General features: G+C 57.4%; 1 protein-coding gene across 2 annotated transcripts; it reads right to left on the reverse strand.

Annotated features, from left to right (window-relative positions):
• Nucleotides 1–98: 98 nt before the first annotated feature.
• On the reverse strand, nt 99–25,520 carry SPOCK2 (SPARC (osteonectin), cwcv and kazal like domains proteoglycan 2). Of its 2 annotated transcripts, XM_004769488.3 has the most exons (11): nt 25,048–25,519; nt 12,197–12,205; nt 11,803–11,848; nt 11,449–11,563; nt 10,017–10,131; nt 8,203–8,317; nt 7,696–7,815; nt 7,006–7,224; nt 5,374–5,436; nt 3,949–4,086; nt 99–3,791 (listed from the first exon to the last, which is right to left on the reverse strand). In XM_004769488.3, the coding sequence occupies exons 1-11, from the start codon at nt 25,234–25,236 to the stop codon at nt 3,646–3,648; spliced, it is 1,275 nt and encodes a 424-aa protein (XP_004769545.1). In that variant the 5' UTR covers nt 25,237–25,519; the 3' UTR covers nt 99–3,645. The 2 variants fall into 2 exon arrangements, with proteins under 2 accessions (XP_004769545.1, XP_004769546.1); XM_004769489.3 differs by lacking the exon at nt 12,197–12,205 and having other exon boundaries at nt 25,048–25,520.
• Between the last annotated feature and the right edge of the window lie 53 nt (nt 25,521–25,573).

Consider the following 25,573-nt stretch of genomic DNA (forward strand, 5'->3'; position numbering starts at 1 on the left):
CTGCCGACCACGTCTCTCTAGCTGGGAGCGCATCTGGGAATGTCAGTTTTGTGAAAAATGACACTGAGGGGAAGTGTAATCAGAACATCGCCAGAGGGTGGTGTTTATAAAGTTTTTATTTTCTGTTTTCTTAAAAATAACATTTGATTTCCTTTATGCATGTGTGGAGTGTACTTGTTTCCTTAGGCTGAGTAATAGGCAGATAAAGACAACACGAGGCGGGGTCCCTAAGGGGAAGGGGGGCTGGGGGTGAGGGGCTTGGGGGCACAGGGGAAAGGGACAGGGTGGGGTGACTCATGGGACGCTTGAGTGCCCATCAATGCACATACATGGTCTAACACTTTGTTTTTCGATTTTTTAAGGACATCTACAATTACTGAAAGATACGATTTCAGCACTGAAATATACAGACGGAAATCCAAGCACTTGAACACAATTCTTAACTCTAAGCTCAGTTATTGCACATCACACAATTTAAGTAGGCTTCAGGCTGTAGAGCAGTTTGCTCTGCTTGCGACTTCCCCAGGATATCTCGAGTCTCCTTTTGTACCCCCGGTGTCTCTTCCCTTTGACCCCCGCCTGCCCACAGCCTCACGATGACGGCGCCGGGTGTCATCGTGACACGCCAGACTAAGCCATTCGTCCTCCCCAAGGGCTGAGGTGAGGCTTTGGTGAAATGGAGTGTTCCCATGGGGGTCCCAAGGGACCCCACGCACTCAGAGGTGAAGTTGGAAGCAGACAAGAGCTCATGAAAGGCGCAGGGGTGGCCATTAACGCCAGGTGGGCTGGCGTGGGGAAGGAAGCGTGACCACTGAGCACCTGCGATCACAGCACCTAGGGGACAATAAGGGACCGTCATGATGTCCCACGGTGCCCTCATCAACTTCGCCTTCCTCTTCCTCCTTCCTGAGCTCCAATGCCCTGCCTCCTTCCCCATCACCCTGAACCTCTGAGTGGTCTCTCAAGGCACATTTGTTGTCTCCAACTCCAGCTTCCCTGTCCTAGAAACACCCATCTCCCCCAGCCCCCGTGGGTGAGGAGGCCTCCGGCAGCCAAGGACAGCTCCGGGGCCCGGCAAGAAACCGCTCTTCAAGTTTGGCTGAGCTCTTTTCAACAGAGCCCTAATTCCACTGCCTGCCTAAACCAGGGGAGACAGGAGATCCACACAGAAGGACATGGAAGGAGATGGGTGGCAGGCAGCTTGGTCAAGGGCGTGAATCCGCGGAGCCGAGGATGGCCCACCTTGTGACTTGCTCTCGAGAAAGCCTGCAGCTTGTCTGACAAGCAGTCACTCGGAGGCTGTCAGCCCCCTGGGAACAAGTTGCTTTGTCTAGCTCTGAGGGTGGGGGGCTCAGACTCAGAGAGTGGGGTGAAAAGCAGGGTGGGGGCTTCAGAGACAGGACAAGGCTGGACCCCTGAGTCCCACCAGGGTCTAGTTCAGCGCCTTTTGCTTTCTTTCTACACCATATTTACAAGGTCATAAGAAACGTGCACAACCAGAAGACCCAGAGACACAGAGAGAGCTTGTGCCCCCAGTAGGGGAGGGCAACAGTGAGAGAGGGGTGTCCCTTCCTCTAGCTCTCTCCCCACCCGGGAACGCCCCAGCCTCCTCAACAGCCGCTCCCAGCGACAGGTCCAGAAGCCTGGCTGGGGCAGAGGGAAGAGACAGACAGACTCCATTCCTAGTGAGAGCGGGAAGCGTCGCGGCTGCTCAGAGAGCAAAGGGCAGTTCCCTGAACTGAGCCGGGGCCAGAGGGAGGAGGTGGGAGGGCAGAGAAGGGTGGGGGGCCGGGAGACGGGATGTTGGGGGGTCTGGGACAGCGCGACACCCTACCCTGTGCTGTTGTGCTGCGGGATGAGAAGCGGCTCATGGGGCTAGCTGCGGTTTCAATATTTTCCCCAGAATAGGACTGGGAAGATGTTGACTCCGGGGTGCAGTCAAAGAGGCAGTCGGGGTGAGCTTCTTCCATAAGGTCCAGCAGACTCAGCAGATGCTTCCGAAGCCAGGAAGGGACGACGGCTGAGCCCTGTCTGGGGAGACTTGCCCCGGGGGCCCCCACACACGCATCCCTCCTCACACCCCAGGCTCTCACACACATTCAAACACATACAGCCGCTCAGACTCACATACAAACACACACGGCACTCATCACGCACAGAAGGACAGCAGAGGCCCAGATCCAGGTTAGAAATTCTTTGCCCAAAGTGTTAAGGAATTTGCTTCAACAGGGAGAATGAGACAGATTAGGAAAGAAAACAAAAAAGAAACTCAAATCAGGGAGCTTGGTCTCATCCACCCTGGCTCCCGCCTGGTAAGGAGATTTGGGAGAACAGGATGTTTGGACCCAGTCCTGTCCTGTCCCCTCTGACCTCACAATTCCCGGGCCCCTCCACTAGAGCAGCCTCAGGGGACCCTCCACTGGGTCAGAGAGAAGGTCCTGGTGCAGGCAAGGGAGGGGACGGAAATGGGCGTGGTGCTGCCCCCTGGAGGAGAGATGGAGAAAGGTCATGGGAAGTGGAGCTTTTCCCCAGCTGCTGCTTCCCCACATCTTAAGGAAGGTCTAGATGGGAGAGGAGGTGGTTGCAAATACACCGCCCCCCACCCCACCCCGGCTGACACCCAGCCTCTTCACCTGCAGCCCGATCCTCAGGCTTCCAAAGTGGACCTGGGGGCAAGGGCAGTGTAGCAACCCCACAAGGCCCGGTGGAACCCACCTGCATAACCATCACCCATCCAAGGCCTCCAAGAGAATAGTCCAGACCAGGCCCCCACCGGAGGCCTACAGGAGGGAACCAGGCTGTTCAAGGGTCTGGCACTCAGGGCTACCCAGTCTCCGCTCCTGAGAGCTCCTGCCAGATCGGCAAAGGCAGACCCTTCCTTCCTCCTCCCTCTGCTCCGGCCCCTCCCCCAGCCCCTCAGCTTCGGCCACCCTCGCTCACACAGCCTTGGGTTAGGAGAGCAGAGTTTAGGGCTGGGAGTCTAGTGCTGGGGAGTCCGGCGCAGGGAAAGGGCTCACTGCTGTGGGTGTCCCAGCCCACGTCATCAGAAGCCAGTGGGGGTGTCCCAGCCACACTGGCCTGGCCCCAGGAGGACCCAAGCCAGCAGGCAGCTCCCTGCCTTTCCAACCCTCTGCAACGGAGACACCCAAGGGTGGGAGAGGGCAGGCAGGTGCAGGAGGAAGCAGCGCTGGTTGAGCCAAGGATAGCAATCAAGACAAGAAGCCCTGGTCAGGGCAACCCAAGGGTGTCAGGACAGGCCCAGAGGGGGCTTGGGGGACATGGCAGGAGGCATTCATGTCATCAGTTTTGACCTTGTGGTGGATGGATATGTGTGAATATGTGTACTTTGAAACCAGCACTAAATGGAAAGCAAACAAGGAGGTCTCTGGAGCAATGCAGACCAAGGACACATTTGTCAGCGCATGCCACACTCACACACACTCACACACACTCACACGTCCCAGCCATACAGGTCTCACACGGGCCATGCACAGTCACACACCCAGTCGTCCCTGCTGGAGCCAGCGTCCTTCCAACTGTATCTTCCGGATCCATGCGTAAGCTGCCTGCTTCTGTCCAGGTCTCTGCTGGCCCGTCTCCCCCGGCCATCGGCACCCTGGCCTGCCATGGCTCCCCGAGGGCCATCTACCAGATGTAGCCTCCGTCGTCCGCCTCGCCCGCCTCGCCCTCCTCCTCCTCAGCCTCCTCGCCTGCTTCCTCTGTCTCCTTCTCCTCCTCGTCCTCCCAGCCGACGCCACTCCCAAAGTCCCCTGAGAAGCCCACGATGTCGTCTGCGAGGGGAACAAGCCGAGGGGCCGGTTAGGACCCAACTGGCCTCCTCAAATCGCTGCCAGCAGGATCCACCACAAGCCAGGCCTCCCCAGAAGCCCTCCCAGGGCAGGTCATGGGGTCCAGGGGGTGGTGCCCGTGCTGCCGCCTGGCCCTTACCGCAGTCAGGGCTGCCGTGTGTGCGAGTGCCCGTCAGCTCCAGGCCCAGCTGGTCCACACACCAGCAGTCGCCGCTGCTCTGCTCACACTGTGTCTTCCGGTAGTAGCCGTCCTCGTCACAGCTTGGGATGAAGATTCCTGAACACGGCAGGACCCACAGGGTCAGAGCAGGCGCTGGGGTGTGAGTCCTTCAGAGATGTGGCCTCGGAGCCTGGGCCATGAGCAAGGGTCCAGACCCCATGGGAGCACAGGCAGCCCAGATGCCCAGGGCGGCATGGCAGCCTGAGCTGGAAAAACCTGCCTCCCTCACTGCACCGTGCTCCTGCCACCACTCCTCGGGCCTGGCTGTCCTCGGTCAGCAATGCCCAGGCTTCTCCTCTCGGCCTCAGGGCCCACCTGCGCTCCCTCAGACCCAGGAACTATGACCCCTGTGTCCACCCGATAGACTTCTGAGCGTGCCGACCCAGACGGGGAGGTGGGTGACACACATTGAAACGACTATTCCAGGCACTACCGAACGGGCACCCTGAGGCCCAGGGAGTGTGCCCAGGGAACACAGACCCGAGAGGACGGCTTCCAGGGTGGAAAAGCATTGCTTCCTCAGGAGCGCTGCCACCCATACCCAAAGGCCCCTGGGCTCTGGTCAACAAGGCTTTGTAGGGTGATTCCAGCATTGGGTCCCACGCACATGGTTTCATGAGCCCAGCAAGAGGCTGCTCTCTGCCTCGTCGCCCTCTGTCCCCTCAGCCACCATGATCCAGCCACATGGGCCCTTTCTTTCTGTTTGCCAAGAGCCTCCAGCTTTCTCCTGCCCCGAGTGGGCTCATCCTCATCTCTCAGGTCTCCCTTGGAACACCAGCTCCCCCAAGAGGCCTTTGCAGAAGCGCAGGCTACCTTCTACCCATGGTGCTCTCCCTCAGCACTATACCTACACAAGCCATCATGTGTAGTTCTGGCTTTTTGGTGTGTCAACCCATGTGTTGTGTTTCCCCAAGTAGCCTGTGTGCCTTCTGAGACCAGGGACCAAGTCTGTCTTGCCCTGACCTGGGCCGCATCTACTGTTCCCTCTGGGGTTGGCACCGGGTATTTGCTTGCAGATGTGAGCATCTGCTATGGAGGAGGCTCGCCTGAGTTTTGCACGTACCCCACCCCCACCCCACCGCCCCTGCTGGAGTGAGTTGAATGAAGGGTTCCAGGAACCTTCTGTTTTCCCATCCTCCAGTCCCAGAATGGAGGGGCTACGTGGGAGACCCTGTCCCACCACGAGGATAAGAACAGGAGGGGAGTTCTCCTAGGACAGGGATTTCTCTGGGCTCGGCTCTCCTGTAAGGCCCAGGGGCTGGAGCCGCTGAGCCTACGGGGGACCCTGGGGCACCCCTCCCCTGCCTCCTCCAAGCCCAGCCCAGCCCAGCCCAGCCCCCTCACCTGGCTTCTTCTTGGAAGCCTCTTGGATCTGGATGCGCTCCAGCTCCGCCAGGCAGGGAGGCTCTGTGTGGAGAGAAGCAGCCTCTGACAGGGGCCATCCCGTGGTGCTGGTAAGACTCACAGAGGGGCCCCCAAGGCTTGGCAACCTAGCAGTAGGCTTTGCAAGACACAAATACTCAGGCTTTGACTTGGGGAAGCCCCATCGTGGTAGTGAGGTGCATGGGTCCCTCCAAGTTCCCAAAAACTTACATAGGGGCTCTGCAAGATTCGAGGAGAGGAAAAAAAAATTTAAAAAGCTCCAACTGGGGGAGGCCATTCCATGGCTGTGGCAGGGGCTGAGGTGCCCTGAGAAGCCCAGGACCCCTGAGAATGTTGGGAACTCTTGGGATAAGGATGCAGGATCCAGAAGAAGAGGCGGAGTGGATTCCCCAGGGGAGAGGCCCAAGGGGAAACATGAGACCAGAGAGAAGGTTAGACAGAAGCTCAAAACTAGGGGCGCCTGTGTGGCTCAGTCGGTTAAGCATCCAACTCTTGGTCTCAGCTCAGGGCTTGATCTCAGGGTCATGAGTTCAAGGCCCATGTTGGGCTACATGCTGGGCACGTAGCCTACTTTAAAAAAAAATAAGAAAAAAAAAAAAAAAGCCGCCGCCCAGATGTAGTTGCAGCCAAATCTAATTGCCTGTCACCTTGAGAAGTCCCTAGCCCTTCCCAGCAAGAGGCCTGGCTGATGGTAAAATGAGGTCAGCCCCCAGTCTCCTGCCCAAGGAGGCTGCTGTACAGAATGGACAGAATGAGCTTCAGAGGCCTGGATGGTGAAAGTGCCAGAAGGCGGGGCAGGTGGGGTCCCTAAAACTGACCGAGACACCACATGCTGGCAGATGGATTTGTGACTGACCCACGCTCCGCGCCCAGATTTTCTCTGGTCACCCTCACAGCAGGATGAAGAAACCGAACTTGAAGAGTCAGTGCCTTGCCCAGGGTCCCAAACCGGCCTGATACCATGGAGCCGTAGTGGAAGGCTGGGCCTCGGCCGCAAACACCATAGTGCCTCCAACACACGCTGGTGGTGGGAACCAGGCAGGACGCTGGATGCAGAGCACCAGGGTCTCCCCAACCTTTGGGCGGACCTGTCAGCTGCCCTCCAGGGACCTCACTTCCCCACTGATGACAGTGGCCACCTAGCTGAGGTGATCTCTGAGCACATGCCCAGCTCTGGTTCAGGATATACAAAGCTAGCAAATGATGTCCTATCTCTAAAGTTGATGAGCACAGATTTGGGGTAAATAATGTGAGACGTGCCCAGAAGAGGAATCATCGAGAAGCCAGTATAGCTTCAGCCGTAGAGCCCAGGAGCCCTCTCCAAGGCCCCAAGGGGCTCTAGAAATTTTACATTTGTAGTTTTTACTTTCCTAACATGCATATGCTTTAGGACCCACAAATCTGGATCACTGAGGTGCTTGCCAAGGAATGGATTTAAAGTGCTGGCTTCCCTGGGCTCCAACAGACGAGGTGCTGGAGCGGGCAGGAAGCAGGTGGGCTGGGGGCGGGGGTGTGGGGGGGTGCCAGGGAGGGGCGGGGCCGGTGAGGCGGGGTGCAGTGAGGGGTAGGGGACCAGCCAGGGGCTACACTCACTCTCCCTCCAGAAGCAGAAGCACCACTCAGCAGTGGAGACCCGGCCGTCCTTGTAGGTGTCGCAAGAATTGAAGAAGGGGCGGATGCAGACCTCGTACTTGTCCAGGTTGATGGCGGCCAGCTCTGTCTGGTCCAGGAAGAGGTCAGCACTGGTGTCCAGTTTGGAGAACATCCAGCCAATGGAGTCCTTGCAGCTGGCCCCCAGGCTCTTGTCCAGCCCTGGGGAGAAGGCCAGGTTCAGGCGTGCTCAAGGTAAACCATTCCATCCATCTGTCCACCCATCCCTCCACCTCTCCATCTGTTCAGGGTCAGGGTCAGGGCAGCTCAGAATATAACCATGGGAGTGAGAAACTCAAGAACGGCTGAAGGGCGGTCCATCTGCCTCCACACAGGACTGCACTTAAGCTATTCAAAACCCTGTTTGGAAAGCCCTTCGGGGAAGATAATTTCTTGCCTTGTCTTGGCTACCCATTTTAGGCTTTAAGCTCCTTCCACCCACTTCTAGAAGTTCTTCCAATAGCTAACCCAAACCCCTCCTGTCTAGTTGAAGCCTCCTTCTCCTTGTTCTGGGTTTATGTCCTTTTCAAGGCTCAGAGTCCAGCAGGCGGGAACACCAGGCAGGCTGGCCCCGTGCACTCCTGTTTCCCCACTGCCCTCCCCTGTCCCAGGCAGAGCAAATAGCTTCTGTACCACCGGCCAGGTTGGCCCCACTGCCAGCCGAGCCATTTTGCTTGGCGTTCTCATGAAGGAGCTGGAACCAGTCCCGCAGCCGGTCCCCCAGGTCAGCCAGGTCTTGACCTGTGCAGGTCTCTACAGTTGGAAGAATGGGGAGAAAGGGGCACAGGTGAAGGTAGGTCGAAGCACAGCATGGCCTCAGCTTGGGATGCCATCCCACAGGCCAGACGCCAGGCAGTGGTCAAGAGGCAAGGGGAGTGAGAAATCAAAGGTCCCCGCCCACTGTCTCCCATCTTCCTGCCCCCTCAGTTCCTCGCCCTCAGACCACACATGGCGTGCCCCCTATACCTGAGACGCATCCCCTCCAGCCCCACGGGCCCTCAGGCTTGTCCCTGTTTTTGCCATCTCCCTTCTGGCTCTGTGAACCTCTCTCAGCACCCCAGAGCCCTGAAGGAGGTGCCCCAGGAGATGCTGGCAGGGAGGCCTCCCCCAACCCGGCTGGAGCCCAGGGCTCTGTGTTACCTGGCTTGCCGTCGGTGGTAGAGGGGGAGGCCTGCTCTGTGGGGCAGGGGCAGGGGCCCTCGCATCGCACAGTCAGCTGCTTGCTGCTCAGGCAGGCCTGCTGCTCCAGCTTGCACTGCATGAGAAGAAAGGTTGGGTTGTGTGATGGGGGGGGTGCTCACAAATGGGTCCTTGGAGCTGGGGTACTTCGAGCCCACCAGGCAGCCACATCTGACAGGAGCGACAGCAGCCACCAACAGCCTGGGGGGCTAGCCCTCCTGGTCCCTCTGGGGGGGGGGGGCAAAGGTACATAGCACTGGGGGGCAGAGCAGGGATGGAAAGGGGTTCCGGGATTCAGGGGCTCCCACGAACCCTGGTCTGCCCTAGCTTAATGTCTCTGCACATGTGCTTTCCCAGGACACGAGTCTCCCCATGCCCTCACCCCAACCCACCCACTTCCCCTATTTAGCTGCCCATTGGCCCCCACCCCAGTCCAGGCCCTCTGGCCCAACCTCCTTCTTACCACAGTCCCTCGGCCCCCGGGGAACTGGCGGCCAGCCCCTCCCTCAATGGTCTTTCCACAGTAAATTCTGATGGGCCTCACCCGGCTCTCTGGATAACAGCCGCCGGCTCTCTGCTCACATCTGCTCATTCCCCTGCCTTTACTGAAAACCCTCGGCCACAGCTGTTTGCTGAAGGCAGCCTGGGAGAGGGTCTCACCCACTCCCCGCCCTTTGAGTGTTTTTCCGGGTCCCGTATGGTTCATCCCCATGGGATGACAGTAAATGAGAAGGGGTCGTACTGTTTCATAGTATCTCCCTTGGCTCCTAGCTGCTCGACAGAGAACACAGAAACTCAGAGAGGCCCGGTGACTTGCCCAAGGCCACAGGGCTGGGATAGAAGCCAGATCTATCTGGACGTAGGAGCCCTGCATCCCCGCAGAACAGCTCCGTGACCCCCAGAGCACAGCTTCCTGCCCAGATCTCACTCCGCCCTGGGCTGTGTGACAGCACTCTTCTCCCCCTCCCTTTCCCTCCTGCCTCCCCAGTACAGCTTCTGCCCTCAGCCTCTGGCACAGTCTCTCTCCTCTTCCAGTGACCTCACCCCTTCCCCAAGCCTGTGACTCTGTGACTCATCAATCTGCATGTCGCCCCGAAAGTGTCCCTAAGCCCTAGAACCCAACACCAGTGGACAGTGTCCTCCGAAAACCAAGTAACTCCCAACTCCTGCTCGCTAGCAGAAGTCTTCACAATTAGCACCTGCATTTCTGTGGTCCTTTAGAGTTTATAAAATGCTTTCACGAATGTCTCATTTAACCTTCTTAAGAATCCTATTCGGTAGGGCTTCACTCCCCACAGCCACCATTCCCTCCCACATGGCAGTCTCCTGGAGGGTTATTTTCTCCTGCCCCCAAATGCCTGGTGCTGGCTGGTGTACACTGTCCCCTCGGGGTGGAAATCTCCCTGCGGAAAGCTCCATCCGTCACCCCCCACCCCTGACAACTAGGTGACATGGCTCCCCTTCCAGAGCCCTGGGTACTTTCTTGAGGCTCTTACCTCACTTACTCTGACTCTCAGTTCCCCACATACCTGCACCCACGTGAGACAGAAGCTGGGTCTGGCTCCTACTCTTATGGAGCCCAAGCCCGGGGCTCAGGTGTCCCTTCTGGCGGTCCACACCACATGCACTGACTGAGGACACCAGACCCTGTGTCAGCATTGGGGGACCCCAGGGGGCCCTGGCTGCATTGTCCTCTCTGCTCCCCATGGCTTCGGGTGTCAAGCCAGCCCCCTGCCAGCCTTTCCCGCCCCCCACCTGGGGCCAGAGCTCCTCACCACTGAGCTGTAAGTGTGGCCATCGGAGCCGCAGACTGAGGCCAGTGGGGCCATGTGACAGGGCTTGCAGACGGTGTCTTTGTTTCCAGAGAGCTTCAGGGCAGGCTGCTTGATCCTACAGGACAGGGATGGGGAGGGCATGGAGTGGAGGCGAAAATGAGAGAGGGACACCCAAAGGGAAGAAGGTTCAACAGACTGGTTCCAAGAGGAAGCTGGCCCCAGTGATCACAGCACCTGCAGCCTCCTCCCTACCCCTGCCCACCCTCCCCATCAGCCCCAGCCAGACCCTCCTCTGGCCCCTAAGGGCGGACGGCCCAACTAGGCAGGGTGAGGACCCGTAGCTCGCCCTTTCCTTTGGTTACTGAGCCCAGCAGGGCCTTCAGGCAGCAACTCCAGGTCTGACTGCCAGATTTAAAAAGGAATTACACCTCGCATAAAGGGTTACACCAAATCAGAGGTTGCAAACTGACAGCCATGGGCCACATCTGGCCCGGAGACTCATTTTGTTTGGCTGCCAAAGATGTTTGTCTTTGAGTCATTCACCAACATTTACAAAATGGAAGAGTTCGCATAGAAACATGGATTCCTGGAGAGAGGTGAGGGAAATGGGACCTTCGCCCAGAGATCTTGGATGCTGGCAGGTCTTGTCCTTGGGATGCAGCTAATACCTTTCCCTCCTCTGCAAGCCTCAGAAGCTAGAACCTTAAATATTTTATTAAGTTGTGGCATGTAGGAGCCGGAAACAATCTCAGACTATCTGGGCCAACCTATTTGTCTTACGGATATGGACACCGAGTCCCAGAGAGGAGAGATGCCTTTCCCTGAGTCCCACACTGCTTGGTGACGGATCTCCTAGAGTGTGGGGGTCTTAGAACATATCTACAGATTCTTTGACACTCCTCCCTTCGAAAGATGGAGTGTAATTTCCTTCCCCAAGAGACTCACTCCTAACAAAGAGAAGTGGCAGAAGTAACAACGTATGATTTCTGAGACTAGATCGTAAGTGACACTGTGGCTTCCTCCTTGTTCTCTCTCTCCTTCGGCTGCCTCACCAAGGGGAGGTCAGCTCCCATGTTGTAAGGTCACTCAAGCGTGCCTATGGAGAGAGATCTCTGTGACCAGGACCAACAGCTGCGTGAGTGAGCTTGGAAGTGGATCCTCCAGCCCCAATCCAGCTTTCAGATGATGCAGCCCCAGTCAGCACCTTGACTGTAACCTCGTGGCAAACCCTAGCCAGAATCATCCAACAGAACCACTTCTAGATTCCTGACCCTCGGAAACTGTGGGAGATAATACATTTTTTGCCTTAAGCACAAGGTTTGGGGGCAGGTTGTTTTGCAATAGATAGCTGCCACAGAGGAGATGATCAGGCAAGCCCTCACTGTTTAAGCAACACCCCCAGAATCTCCCCCCAACTCCCCAGGCCCCTCACCTATGCTCCAGCTTCTTGCGGCTGATGCACATGGCCCGCTGGTAGCCCTGGGCGATGCACACCTTGTGACGGCTGCACTTCACCTTCTGGCAGGGGTCCTTGGTGGTGTCCAGGGCTGCCAGGACACAGGTTACCCAGAAATCAGTGCCAACAAGCCCAGGAACCCCCAGCCCCACCTGTGAGCTCCTCTCTGTAGTAGGCCTGAGGGCCAGAGCTCCTCAGCAACAAAGTCCCACTCCCATCAGGGTCTGGCTCCCACAAAGCCCCCAAGGCCATGGCTGGCATGTGCCCTTGGCAGATCTCAAGTGCTCACGGGTGTCAGTCCTATTGTCTCCCCTGGGAGGGACACATTACCTTCATCTCCTTGCTGATTGTCCTCCCAGCTCTTGATGTAGTCATCCTAAGGAAGGACAGAGGGGCAAGGAAGAAGGGAAGGGCTAAGATTCACATCCTAGAGCCAAGGCTCAACTCCAGGGCTAACATGCTAACCGCCATCACCCCAATGGCTGCTCAGATGACCCCTGGTCCCCTGGGCTTTGCCAGCTGCCTCCCCCAGAGCTCTATCCCCCTAAGCTCTTATCCAGAATCCCTCCCATATGTTCCTTACTCCTCCATCCCATGCTGGGTGCTGCAGAGAAGAAGTCAGGGAGAGGGCACAGAGGGAGAGGAGAGGAGGGTGGGGTGTGGGGTTGCACAGAGACCATACACAAAGGAAACCCCCCCCCGCCCTGCCCCAGGAAGTACTCACCTCCACCTCCTGGGGATCAGGAAGCAGTGGCAACAGGCCATGGGAAATGGAGCAGGAGGAGAAAAGGAGAGATGGGGATTTTAGTGAGACGCCCTGCCTCAGCCCATGTGGTTCCAGCACTCTGCAGGCCTCATCATGTGACCAGAGGCACTGGGCAATTCTTTTTGATTGCTCAGGTTCTCTAAGCTTGATGGCCTGCCGCTGGAGGACAGGATTCCTGTACCTCCACTACAGGGAGCTCAAGGCCTGGGCCCACTCAGGGCTGGCTTTAGGAGCACTGGAGGTGAGGCCCCATTTCTCCATTGCCCTGGCCTGACCATTAGGACGGATGTCTAAAGGACCCATATTGCCTGGGGAACAGTGATTGTCACACCTTTGCCTTAAGGGTCCCAGAAATGCCACCTTCTCCCTCTGCCAGGGTCCTTCCCTTGGCAGTCTCCTCCCCTGCCACCCTGTAAGTGGGGCGAGGGGCAGGGGCTCTCTTCCACTGCACAGGAACGGTTTTTCACTCGAGGTCTGACTTTCCTGTAGGGATCCGATGGTGCCCTGAGAGAAAGGGGGACCATTGTCCCTTCTAGTGTCGATGATTTCCTCAGTTACCACGGTCCAGCTGCAAATCCTCACATTCAGAGGATCCTGAGAAAGCCCTCTGAGATCATCTGGCCCAGCCCCCTGTTGGTGCCCAGCGTCTCAGAACCCGCGTTTCCCGACGCCTAGTACAGACCTCTCTCCTGGCTCCAGCACACAGTCTCCAAGACCTGAGGTGTCTGGAGACAGCTCCTCGCTCTGCTCTGGCCACAGGGACCTCCCCAGGGCCCACCACCATACTGTGGCCAGAGGCGGAGCAGCTCACACCCAGCCTTGCTCCCTCTGGTTTCCCCACTAGCCTTCATGGGGCAGAGGCGGCTGTCAACAACCAGCATAGAGCTCCCAGGGCTCGCCAGGTGGAAGATCCATCAGGTGGGCCGGGAGACGGCTTTTTGGGACTGCAACCTGGAGGCGCCAAGGACCCAGCTACCGGCCTCCCCTGCATGGGACTCTGGGAGCCGGGGATCAAGGGCCACAAGGAGCCACATGCAGCCGTGCCCTTCATCCTGAGTCACACCCATCCAACGAGCATGGGATGGGAGGCAGAGGCCACAGTGTGGGATGGGGGTGGCAAGGGGCCAGCACCTGTCTGGCTTGGAAAAGGGGGCCTACGGCTCCTGCAGCAGAGGGCTCCCACATGGGCACAGCCACGAGCATAAGGGAGGATGTCCACCAGAGCTCTGAAAGCCCAGGGCTCCCCTGGAAGTTGACAAGCATCAGAAGAACAGGCAGGGACAAGGGCCTTTGTCAACACGGCCTTCTGGCCAAAGGCCAAGAAAGGGCCAAGGCCAAGCAGGCCATGGGCATTGTACCGGGCAGATCATGCCGTGGCCAAGGCTGTACCTGCATGTGCTTTCGTGAGAGCCCTGGGTGCACACACGCCCGCCCACAGGCACACATCCTAGAGCATGCATACGTGCAGCGGTACAAGTCCCGTCTGTGAGCACGTGTACGCAGGCCCACATGGTGAGGAACCGTGCACACTGGGTGTGCGTAGGAAACAAGGACACTTCAAGGCAGCTCGCCCAATGCCAGATGGGTTTTATCCAGAAATGAGGTTAACTAGGCCCACTTCTGTGAGCAGCCCCCAGTTTTCACACTTGGGCGCCAAGGCCCTCCCTCAGGCTCTGCCTTCTTGTCTCTTCCACACACAGAGAGAGGGCAAGACGCAGGGCTGGGGAGGCAGAGGAGGGCAGACAGAGCAGCAGACCTCTCCCCATGAAGGGCTCGAGGCACCAGCTCTGTTCTGTCTTGCTTTCATCTGTGTTTCTGTGCATCTCCTTGTCCACCTCCTTTCTCTCTCCCCTAACCCTACACTCTGCCCATGCCTGCCCCCAACCCCCAGCCCCGACATGTCTAAGCAACTCACTCTCAGGGGAGTGGGAACAGCCAGCCAGAGAGGGAGATGAGGGAAAGAGGGCCCGGGGCCACACAGTGCCCACACTCCCCTTACCAACCGACCTTGACCTTCGGGCACTCAGCACCTATCTCCTGAAGCTTCTTGGAGCTTAAAGGTGTCCTCAGGGTGCCCTCAGATCCAGAAAACACTCCCCTAATAAAAGCTATTATAGCAGAAGACGAGACCAAGGACTCTGGGTGGAGGAGCAGGAAACGGTCAGGGAGAGGCCTTGTGAGGAGCCCCTGCCTGTGGAAAAGGGAGAGCTCCCCGCTCCCCACCCTGGGGAGAGCAGAGACCAGTGGGGTAAGAAGAGAACCGCCCTGAGGTGCCCCTCGGAGAAGGGTGACGAGGTCCTGCAGGCAGCGTGGGGGCAGAGCCCAGGGACACATTTAGGGGCCCCTGGGGTGGGGTATGGGCAGGCACCATCTGTAAGTTGAAAAGGAGGAGTCCGTTGGCAAGTGTGAGTCATGCCCTCCAATGCGGTGGTGTCCACTTAGGCACCCAAGCAAGGTTATCAGCAGTTGTGACAAATGGTCCCATAAAGGCACAAGGGTCTTGTCAGGAACCAGGAGGCCTGGGTCTGTCCTGGCTCTGCTACCCAGCGATCACGTCCTCCCCTGAGAAATAAGGATTCGGAAGAGCCCAGGTCCAGTGCTCTGGAGGGAGGGCCAGGCCAGATGGAAGGTCGGTCCTAGGCTGAGAGCAGCATTTCTGGGCAAAGAGAGAGCACATCTGGTTTACCGGGTGGGGAGGGCTCTGCACCCAGAGATGGCTCTCAGCCTGGCTCCCTCCGCATCCTCGGGCTTGCGAGTCCTCCTCTGTGCCATATGGGTCTCAGCAATGGCTGCCCATTAGAACCACCCGCCCAGCATCTCAGCTGCCTGTTGCCCAGAGTCACCGGAGCCCAGGGGAACCGGGCAAGGGGCAGAGCTGGCAGGGCTCCCACGGGGACAGAGCCGCGCTCAGGGGCAGCATCCTGCCAGCTCCACATCTTCCGTCTAAAATGCTCTCCTCATCCCCTCTGGCACCATCCCCTCTACCATAGGGCCTCAGGGAGGAAAAAGAGCAGCTACTCCCTCCCTCTCACACAAAGCAGATGCTCAGCGTGCGAGGCACAGGCTGACTCATTGGAACCCGGGCTCCGGGCCTTCTCCCCTGGAATGCTCATCACAGCACCGTCTCCAAGTTGACAAGAGCAAGGGGAAGGCTGTCCTTATCATCCCCATCCCTACATCCTGTCCACCCCATCCACCACTCCCCAACCTGCCCGCCCCCAACAAGCCACCCCCCCCACCTCCCCCCGACCCCCGCCTTGTCAGCGCAGGCAGCAGTTGCTGTGGTGTCCCTGGAGGTCTCCCAGATTGGTCAGTTTTCCTCCTCTACACCAGCGGCAGCTGTAAGGACCCTTCCAGACACAGTCCTGACCACAGCTCTCCCTCCTTAAAACTCCTCGCTGAATATGCTCCGCTCTCGTTTTGAAAAAGATCTTAAAGGTTAGGAGGTAGAAAGGATTCGTACCAAGATGTTACTTGTGATTTCCTCTGGGGAATAGGAATACAGAGAATTTTGACATCTTTCTGCCTTTTTCCAGGTCTCCAAACTTTCTACAGTGTGAACATGTTTTATTTTCTATCTTTTTTTTTTTTTTAAGATTTTACTTATTTGACAGACAGAGAGCATAAGTAGGCAGAGAGGCGGCGGGGGGGGGGGGGTTGTGGAGGGAAGCAAGCTCCCCGCTGAGCAGAGAGCCCAATGCAGGGCTCAATCCCAAGACCCTGAGATCATCACCTGAACCGAAGGCAGAGGCTTAACCCAACTGAGCCACCCAGGAGCCCCTATTTTCTATCCTCTTCATTTTTAAATTTTTAAAAAGATTTTAAGTAAGCTCTAGGCCTAACATGGGGTTTGAACTCACAACCCCAAGACTGAGAGTCACATGCTTTAGTGACCAAGCTGGCCAGGCTTCCCAGTGAAGAGGTTTTACTTTCTGAGGAAGGGGGAAAACTACAACAAATATTATATTTAAATACCATCCCTGGGGCACCTGGGTGGCTCTGTCTGTTAAGCATCTGCCTTCGGCTCAAGTCATGATCCCGGGGTCCTGGGATCCAGTCTGCATGGGGCTCCCTGCTCCGTGGGGAGCCTGCTTTGCCCTCTGTCTACTGCTCCCTCTGCTTGTGCTCCCTCTCTGTCAAATAAATAAAATTTTGTGTGTGGGGGGGAATAAACCCTCACTGGTTCCCTGTCACCTGCAGAAGAAAGTCTGTCTTCTCTCAATCTGTTCCTGGCTATGCCAGCCCTATGACCTTGCAGCGGAGGCTTCAGCGTGGCCAGACCTCAGCACAGCCTTCTTCTCATGCAGGATGCGTGTCTGTTCCCCGCTCAGGCATCATCTCCCCTAGCTCAGCCCCAAGCCCAGCTTCCCTTCAGGCCGAGTGTCCCGGTGATACCATGCAATGCTGTTGCTTCTGCCCTATTTGAGATGGCCACTTCCTGGAGGGCAGATACCCTATAAAATTCATCCTTCTATGCCCAGCACCTAACCCATAGTAAAAACACTGCTAATAACAGCTAACATCTTTTCAGCAATTACCACGTGGCCCGCATTGTGCAGAGCACTTTATATTCATGGGCTTGGGTACTCTTTACAACAACTCTACGAGAAAATTACTGCTGTTATCCCCATTTCTCAGATGATAACACGAAGGCTTGGAGATGTGAGGCGACATACGCAGGATCACATGTCAGATGCACAGCAGAAGAGTACTGGTATCGCCAGAACTGTGGTTGCAGAATCTGGGTCCCTAACCTGCACTCTGTGCTACTCCATAAACCCATAAACTTCAGCAGATGAGGAAAGTCCCAGGCTGGGGGCTGGACCAGAAGGTCCGATCCCAGCTCAGTGGTGGCTCCGCCCACTCCACCAGCTCTGCTGCAAACCCTGGGCAGGGAGTCCTGGAGCCCTCGGAGGGGCTGAGACACCTGGACACCGCCTTCTGCAGGCGCTTCCCAGAAACCCCTTCCTAAGCCCCTGGTTGGGCTGGTTTGGAGCTCACCCATCTCCTGCTTTGATCTCTGCAGCTCAGCACGGTCGCCATGGAGACGGGGCCCACTGTGCCAAGCCGGGGGAGAGATGGTGGTAAGTGCGCAGGCCTAGCTGGGCTGAGGGGGCACATGCTGGGTGTTTCCAAGCGCTGTTTACTTCCTGTCATTTTAATTAGCACCCAAATCACCCGCTCACTTCACAGCTTGAATTAACCCCATCTCTCCCAGGCTCTCCATCTGCTGAGGAGGACAGACGCTGTGGTGACTGGCCAAAGAAGAGCTCCCCACAAGGCCCCAACTGCTTGGACTAAGAGCCCCTGGGCATATCTCCACCTGCCTCTCTGCATCACAGTGTGATGGGGAGACTGAGCCCCGGACATGGAATCAGGGCACAGGGTCCCCTTTTGGCTTTGCCTCTGACTGCCAGCGAGACGGTAGGCTCCAATAGTGCCCTCGTCGGACCCCACTTTCTCGTCTGTGAAACGGGCTGACTCCCTTGCCTTCCTCCCTGAGCTGTGGAGCGACCTAGGGCAATGCCTCAGAGGACTTGATGAGCTGTGAAGCTCTAGACTTTCAAAAGCCATGAAAGGGGACCACCGAAGCCTGGGTTCTTGGGCATACAGGGTGGGAGCCCAGGGGACGAGGTGGGCCAGAGCTGCTTTGGGAGCTCATGGTAACATCAAGGGCCTCCAAGATAGACTTCTGACGTTGTCACCAAATGAAACAGAAGCACACCAACAGGACCAGACGTTCGTCGTGAAACTTTAAATTAAGCACAACTTTTGTAACCCTGTTATGACATTGCTTCATTTTTTACTAGATCAAGAACCTCTAAAAATGGAAGTGGGCCAGGCCTCTCTCAACCTCTGAAAGGCCCTGCACTTGGCATTATTTTCACCTCATCTCAGGCGAGGGAGCCTCCGTTGGAGCCCAGGCCCCTGAAGAAGGCCCAGGAGTGGGGGCCCTTGTGACTGGGGCCTCTCCGTCCCTCCCTGCAAACAGCCAGAGGAGCACCGAGTGGGGTGCCAAGAAAGGAATGAGGAGAGGCCGAGCGGAGGTCATCTAGGCTCCTTCTCAGCGGAGGACTGACACCTCTGTCACACGCCCAGGCAGAAGGCATCTTGAGAAGGCAGTGGCTGCGGTGTGGAGGGTGTGAAAACAGGGGCAGTCGTTAAATATTTGTCCCCCTCCCAAAGGGAGTGGCAGAGGCTGTGTGTTAGGCCTGCACAAACAGAAGGAGACAGGCATCTGGAAGACTCTTGGGCTCCACCCCCACCCCTTGGAGGAATTTCCTTGGAGGGTGAAAATGTGCTTACCCCTCCCAGCATGCCACGGGCTCCACCTGGCCTCAGGTATGCAAGCAGCAATGCCCCCGCTCCTTGGGCTTGACCTCTCCACCACTGGGGCGTCTCAGCCATTCCCTCCCCCTCCACACACTCTCCTTGGGTTTCTGGTTCTAGGCAGCAGCCCCAGGAGGCCATAAAGGGCAGAGAACAGGGGAGGGATAAAAAGGAGAGGAGACCTAAAATTCTATTCTGAGTTGCCTTGGGACCTTGTTTTTCCTTCTGGAACATGAGTGGAGGCAGGATTTAAAGGCCAGAGATCTCTGTGGAAACACAGGCGTGGTGTGGGGAAAGAACCCTGGGCTGAGAAGGAAGAAGGGTTCTTGGTGCCTGCACCTCTCCAGGTCTGCGTCTCAGTCTGGAAAACGTAGGGGCTTTGTGCTGCCGGGGCTCCACGGCTCTGCTCTGGTCCCAGCTCTTCCAAACTGAGAACTGTGAGGATGGAGGCGGGCGGGGAAGAGCCCGAATAAGTCCAGACTCTTCCATGTGTTCCAGACTGTGCAGGGGAACAAGAGATCAGGGGAAGACCGCATCTAGGCAGGGGTAAGACACCCGCCAGGCCTGGCTTGTCCTTTCAACTGAGTGAAGCCTTGACCTCTTTTCTGATGTCAGGGAAGGATGCTGGAGGGACAGGATGCCCTGCCTTGGGGAATCCATTCTCCACCTGTGGGAGTCCTGGGCTTACCTGTTCTCAGCCCTTATAGGTAGGTGACTGTACTGCTCTATAGGCATATTGAGAATGGGTGGGAGGCAGACGCAGGGGCAGAAGGACAGCAAGGGGACAACCTTCCTACAAAAGATGTCACTCACTCCCTTATCCTACAATGAATCACTGGAGAATCAGGGTGCCAGGGTTCTAGTTTGACTGTCTCCACCTTCTGGAGTCCAGAAAGAGGAAAAGATCTCCCCAGATCCCAGGACGAGTTAGTTGAGATCCTTTCTGGCACGTTCCATAATGCATATGTGTATACTGAGCCCTTGCAGTGTGCACACACTGCACAAGCAACACTCGGAGGACGGGGTGGTACAGTGCACAGGTAGTTTAACCCCAGGTCCTGCCCTCAGGGGCTTAACCATGGGAGGGACGGGATAAGCACATGTTAAAAAACCAGTTGGAGCCCTCTTCGGATACGAGTGCAAGTGTAAGCGAGGCCACAAGGCAGCACCGACATGCACCAAATGACTCTCTGACCAGTAAATACTGTGGGAACCCCTGGAGGGGGCTCTACCTGCCAATGACTGTTGGCTGAGCCCTTAGGAGCTGAGAGGCTATCCTGTTTCCAGAACCACATCACCCTCCTGCCCGCAGCTGGGTCTGGGTCCGCCCACCAACTGGAGCTGCCCTGATGGATCCACACCCCGGGCGGGGGCGGGGGGGGGGGGGACCTGCTATACCTGCAGGTACGCCCATGAAGGCTAGGAGGACTCTGTCCCAGTGCTTGCCCCAAGATGCTACTGGGTCCCAGTCCTCAGCGTCCCCCGTCTATGGCTGATGCATGCCCTACCCTAGTTTGGTCACAGATACTTCCTTAGGAGCAAAGAGAAACCCTTTCCCTGCACCCAAAGACGGGGCTGCCAGCTGGTAGAAGGGTTGGGGGTGAAGGGCTGTTGTCTGCCTCTAGGGCCATCTTCCTGGAGTCAAGGAATGCCAAGGGCTTTGCAGAGGTTTCTGTGTCGGCAGCCCATGAAGCCCAGGGGAAAATCAAGGGCCAGAAACGTGAAGTGGCTCTCACAAGGTCACACTGCGAGGTCTGTCCTCTCACGAGGAGGACAAGCTGAGTGTTCTCCCAGGGCCCCTGGGGCATGGGGTAGGATAGAGCTCTGGCCGTCTTCCAGACAGCCTCTGACCTTCTGGAGAAGGAGAGGGGGTGGCGTTGACCGTCCACCCTCTTCAGCCTGCCTGGAAGGTGAGAGGACCATACGACAGCCTCTCCAGGTAAAGAGTGCTCTTCTCTCCCTCTCTTCCCAAGGCCTGGAGTCCTGCCAGGTGTTCAAGGGTTCCTCGCCAGGCTGACACGGCTCTGGGAGATGCCAGCCCCCCCTACCCCCAGCTGGGAGAGGATTCAAAATCAGAATGGAAGAGGAGGCCAAGCAAGGACTCACCCTCCCATCCCCAAACCCTAGTTATGGAATCCATTCTGACCCAGTTTGGGGTTCTTCTCATGCACCCACACTTGTTCACAAACATCTGTGCCACTTGTTCCCACACTTGCATTGGTTTAGGTGTGCGGAATGGGGAGAGGGAAGGGGCGGTGAGAAGGGAGCCCCTTTGTGGCTAAAACTTGTTACTGGCTTGCCTGGTGATCCTAAAAATCTGAGACTCATGAGTAGCCAGCGGGCATTACTTCCCCGGGCCAGCTCCCAGGGTCAAGGTGAAGCCCCTTGCACTGCGGAGGTGCTCCTATCTGCAAGGAAGGGGCTAACACACATCAACATCTTTCTTGTGGAGACTGAGGCGTGGTGTGGGCTAGCCCCAGAGATGACAGTCCCTCCGGGAGCTTTCTGGGGGGCTTGAGGCTGGGGAGTCCCACCTGAAATGGATGCCCTCCAGCTCTGTGACAAAACGCCTCCATGCTGATGCACGGGTTTTGGTCTCCTTGCCCACCGGAGACGTAGTGTGACGTACCTGGCATCATATGGGCAGCCAGTGGCAGAGCCCAAACCTGCACCCAGGCCTTCTAGCCCCCAGGCCAGAGCTCTCCCAGCACTGCCTCTCCTGGGTAGAGAGCTGCCTCTGGGGTGTCGCTAGGTCCAGGGAGGAGGGGAGGAGGAGGTGGCCGGCTGCTGAAGACCCTGAGGGCTTCGGCCCCCCTTTCTAGGAGGTGCCGCTCCAGTCCCGGGGCAACCTGGAGGCACATAGGGCACAAGCTGAGGCCGACTTTTGTTCTTCAAGGTAGACTCCTCCTTCCTATGTGTCCCTAAGGGTTAGGCCTTGAGCTCCCTGAAAAGCGCAGTTTAACCAGAAGACCTGGGTTCAAATCCCAGCTCGGCCACTTTCTAGCTATTTGACCCTGATGCACGTTACTTCACTTCTCTGAGCCTTTGCTTCTTCAACCATAGAATGCATGGGTCATGAAATGACAAAGAGGGTGGCAGAGGGGCATGAGAGACGATGCAAGGGCCGGCAGCTGGAAGCCAGGGCTCACTACAATCGGTGGTCTGACAGACAGTAACTGTGTGCCTGCTGGGGGCCAGGCACCGTGCTAGACGCCCGTCAGTCTCATGAGAGCTTAAGGGACGTGGAGCACAAAGTAGGGAAGAACTAAGAAGAAAAAGAACATTCCTTCCGTGCTTCCTCGCCTGGCTCTCAGGTCCTGCCCGGAAGCATGCTGTGTAACGCGGGCCTGGCTCCTCTCACGGGTGCGTCTCTATCTCCAAGGCCCGATGCTCCGTTCTGAAGACTACAGGGCAGTTCCACCTGGTTCTGCTGGGAGGAAAGCTGGAGATAACAGTGCTGGGAAGCAGGCCTCCCAAAGGCCCAGGCCTGCCCAGGGGAGAGCACAGCTAGATCACAACCTCCCCCTCTCCTCTGGCATGAAGCTCTCTTCCCTGGCAGCGAGGCACTGGGTATTAGAGGGAATATACCCCGGCCCTGGAAGGGCGGATTACTCCGCTGGTAAACCCTGCCTCCCTATAATCCTAGTGCTCAGAGAAAGAACGGTAAACTCAACTCCCCACTACCCAGCTCAGACCAGTTCCGTGTTGGAGCACCTGCCCATGCTTTCTTCCTCTTCTTCGTCCTCCTGACCTCTTCCACATCATGCCCTCAATCTCCCCCTGCCCCTCGATTCATTTAATGAGACACGCCCCTCACCTACAATACTGACTCCTCCATCCTATGCCCTAAGAACATTCCACCCCTATCGCTTGCCTCTCTTCTGTTCAGGCAAACTGGGGACTTGCGTCATTTTGTGGTTATGAACAACGTGCTGGTATGACCTGGTAATGCCTTAGACGTCCAAAAGAATATCCATCTTGCCTTTGAGGCTTCAGGAAGCATATTTTCCAGAAAGCTAGCCTGATGAGATGTATATGAAGCCCTACGCTACTGGGCCCAACTAGAGGGCCTTCGGGTTTTAGAGTAGGAAGTGGGGCATCTATTGACAGAGGAGGGCTGAGAAATGTCTGGGGTATTGGCAGAGTCCCTATGGACAGCATGAATGCTGCACAACTCCAGGGAGCACCCTCACATTGTGGGCCCTCTAGGATTGTGCAATGCAGGGGCTCTGAGCCCGCAGCCTCCTGCCCTCCTGCAGAAGCTGCCAATGGGTCAGCCTTCCGTGGCCTCCTCCTCTCCCTGATCCTGTCTTCCCCCAGCCAACGCTACCTCAAATGGGATTTTAGAGGACATTTTCCCTAAAAAAGCCTGAGGCTGCCCATCTTAATAACGTGCTCTAAAGCTTTCCATGAATCCTAAGGTGTCTGGCCCTGCAGAATTTATAATCCGGTGCCTTTCTTCTGATAAGCATGAGAGGAAGGAGGAAATGATTGGCACCAATACAGGGAGACAGGTGGGCCGCCCTGGGCCGGGGGTCAAGCAGTCAAGTCATTTAGCCTCACCTACAGAGTTGCCTATTGGAAGCAGGTGGAGGAAAGGAGATGGGGAGGCATCTTTATTTTTAAACCTTTACGTTCTGATAAGCATTTCTTTTCCCCCTGACCTTCACCAGTCTCGCTTTGGAAGATCAAACAGCCAGCGAGTCAGAGGGAGGCCTGGACCAGTGACACATGGATTTGGGATGGACCAGCCTGCAGCTGCCCCCTCGCTGCTATGGCCAGGCTGCTTCCCAGGCAGCGGCAGGAGACTGCAGCTAATCTGTGCTGGGCCTGCAGGGGCCTGGGAAAAGGCCTTGCTGGGACTCCTGCCTCCCTTGGTTGGACCAGCTGTGCCTCCTCTGGGACCCAGGCCCCTCTGCCCCAGCTGACCTGGCTGCATGCAATGCTCTCTGATGACTTACAACCTACTGGTTAGACTTTGAAGAGAAACTGTCACTTGTCTCACGGTAACAAAAATATCCGTATCTCTGCCTTTTCACATCATTTGGCTGGATAGCGTATGAAGTATGTGTGTTTTAAACACATTTCTAAGGAACTTCTGGATGCCCACAATTTAAGAGAAGATGAGAGAGGTCACAGTGTGGCCAGTGTTGTGCCAGGTGGGTCTGATGAGGGACCTTGGCAAGTGAAAAGTGAGGCCTGGGGTCCTATTGGAGGCTTTCTGGGAGCTGGCAGGCATCTGAGAGCACTAGGTGGCCAGGACCAGCATTCTTCTCCCCTGGTGCATCCGCATCCGGGCCCATCCTCCACCTTACACCCGGCCCCCTTCTCTGGGTTCCAGCCACGCCCTCTGCCACCGGCACCCACCCCACCCGCCCCTCCCCCGCTCAGCTCCTACTTCCCCCTTCTCGGAACGCAGTCTCCGGTTTCCCCTCTGATCTACAGGTGCTCGTAAACAAAGTGCTGCAGCAATGCCGGCTAGTCCGCAGCCGCCTCCCCAACCCCCACCAGGCTAAGTTCGGCCCAAGGTTAAACCACGGTGCGGGCAGGCGTCCCCGAAGGGACCCCAGACCCAGCTCCTCCGCTCTCGCCTCTGCTCTTCAAGACCATCGGGCTGCAGCGTCCTTCCTCCGCATGGGAGTCTCTCCCATCTCTGGGCCCGGCTTCCCCACAATAGGTTGGTCCTGGAAAACCAGCCTCCGTGAGCTCACGCCACTCTGCATGGGGACCCCAGACCTGGCTCTGGAGGCTACCCGGAGGTGGCCTCGGCTATTTTCACTGCCGTCGTCCGCCCCCAATCATGGACACGCCTTTTACCATGTCGCCTAATGAAGATTGCTAGGACACCTACCCCCAACCCCAATTCAAAGTCCCAGCCCAGGGTTCTGTCCCCTTCTGTCCTCCCTTCCCCAAAGCCCAAGGTGGGAATAGAGGGCACTCGCGCAAGACGATGCTACCTACCAGCCGCCGGCCGCACCCAGACCTGCCCCTCTGCAGTGCCCCGTATGTGGCGCCTGCAGCTTCCACCCGGCTGGGGGCAGGCCTGGGGGCCTCTTTTTTTACCACCAAAAAAGGAGGGGAGCCGGTCGGGGGTCCAGCCGCAGCCAGGGCTCCCACCTCTCCCGCCATGTACCCCCCTTGCATCCCGCGCCCGACCTGCAGTAGAGACCGTGTCTGGTGCACGCGCCCCGGGAGCAACTCCTTGCCCGGGACTCGCCCGGGGCTGCTGTGGGGCTTGGGGTCCGGGGCCGGGGGCAGGTGATGGGAGAATGATGGGTCTCGGGGAGGGGGCGCCGAGCTGGGCCGGCGACGGCTGGCGGGAGGGTGGGTGCGCGTTGTTTACTCTCGGTGCGGTCAGCCGACTGGGCTGCGGAGCCGGTGGCTGCGACGTGCCGCCGCCGCTCCCGGCGTTTGGGGCTCCGCTCCGAGCCTTCCTCCCCAAACCCGCGCCCCCGGCCCTCGCGGCCCTGCAGACTCACGTCTCGAAAGCGGTTCCAGTGCTTGATCTTGCCGCTATACTGCGAGATGGACGACAGCCATTGCTCGTCCTCCATGAAATTGCCGGGGGTCTCGCCCTCCTTGAGCCCTTTGGCGTCGCCTTCGGCCAGGGCGGCCGCGGCGAGGAGCAGCAGCGGCAGCACCAGCCGCCCGCAGCCCGGGGTGCGCATCGTGGTCAGGGTCCGACCTGGGGGAAAGGGGGTCTTGACTTCTGCAGTATTTTAGTGTCCTTCTTCCCACCCCGCGGCTGGCGAAGCAAACGCCGTAGTCTTCCTCCGCCCTCCTCCTGCGGTCTGACTCCGGTGACAGACTGATAGTGGGTCGCGGCTGAAATGTGACCTGGTTAGGAGATGCACTTGTCTGAAAAAGCCCAGCGCTGGACGCGGAGAGGGAGAGAGAATCAGAGAGGCTGCGCCAGCAGGGGCCGTGTCTGTAACTGTAGCATCAGCATCACGTTTGACATCATCATACCTGGTTTAAAAAAAAAAAAAAAAAAAAAAAAAAAAA

This window comes from Mustela putorius, unplaced genomic scaffold, assembly GCF_011764305.1.
Source record: "Mustela putorius furo isolate JIRA1106 unplaced genomic scaffold, ASM1176430v1.1 tig00000698_pilon_pilon_pilon, whole genome shotgun sequence".
NCBI lineage: Eukaryota > Metazoa > Chordata > Mammalia > Carnivora > Mustelidae > Mustela > Mustela putorius.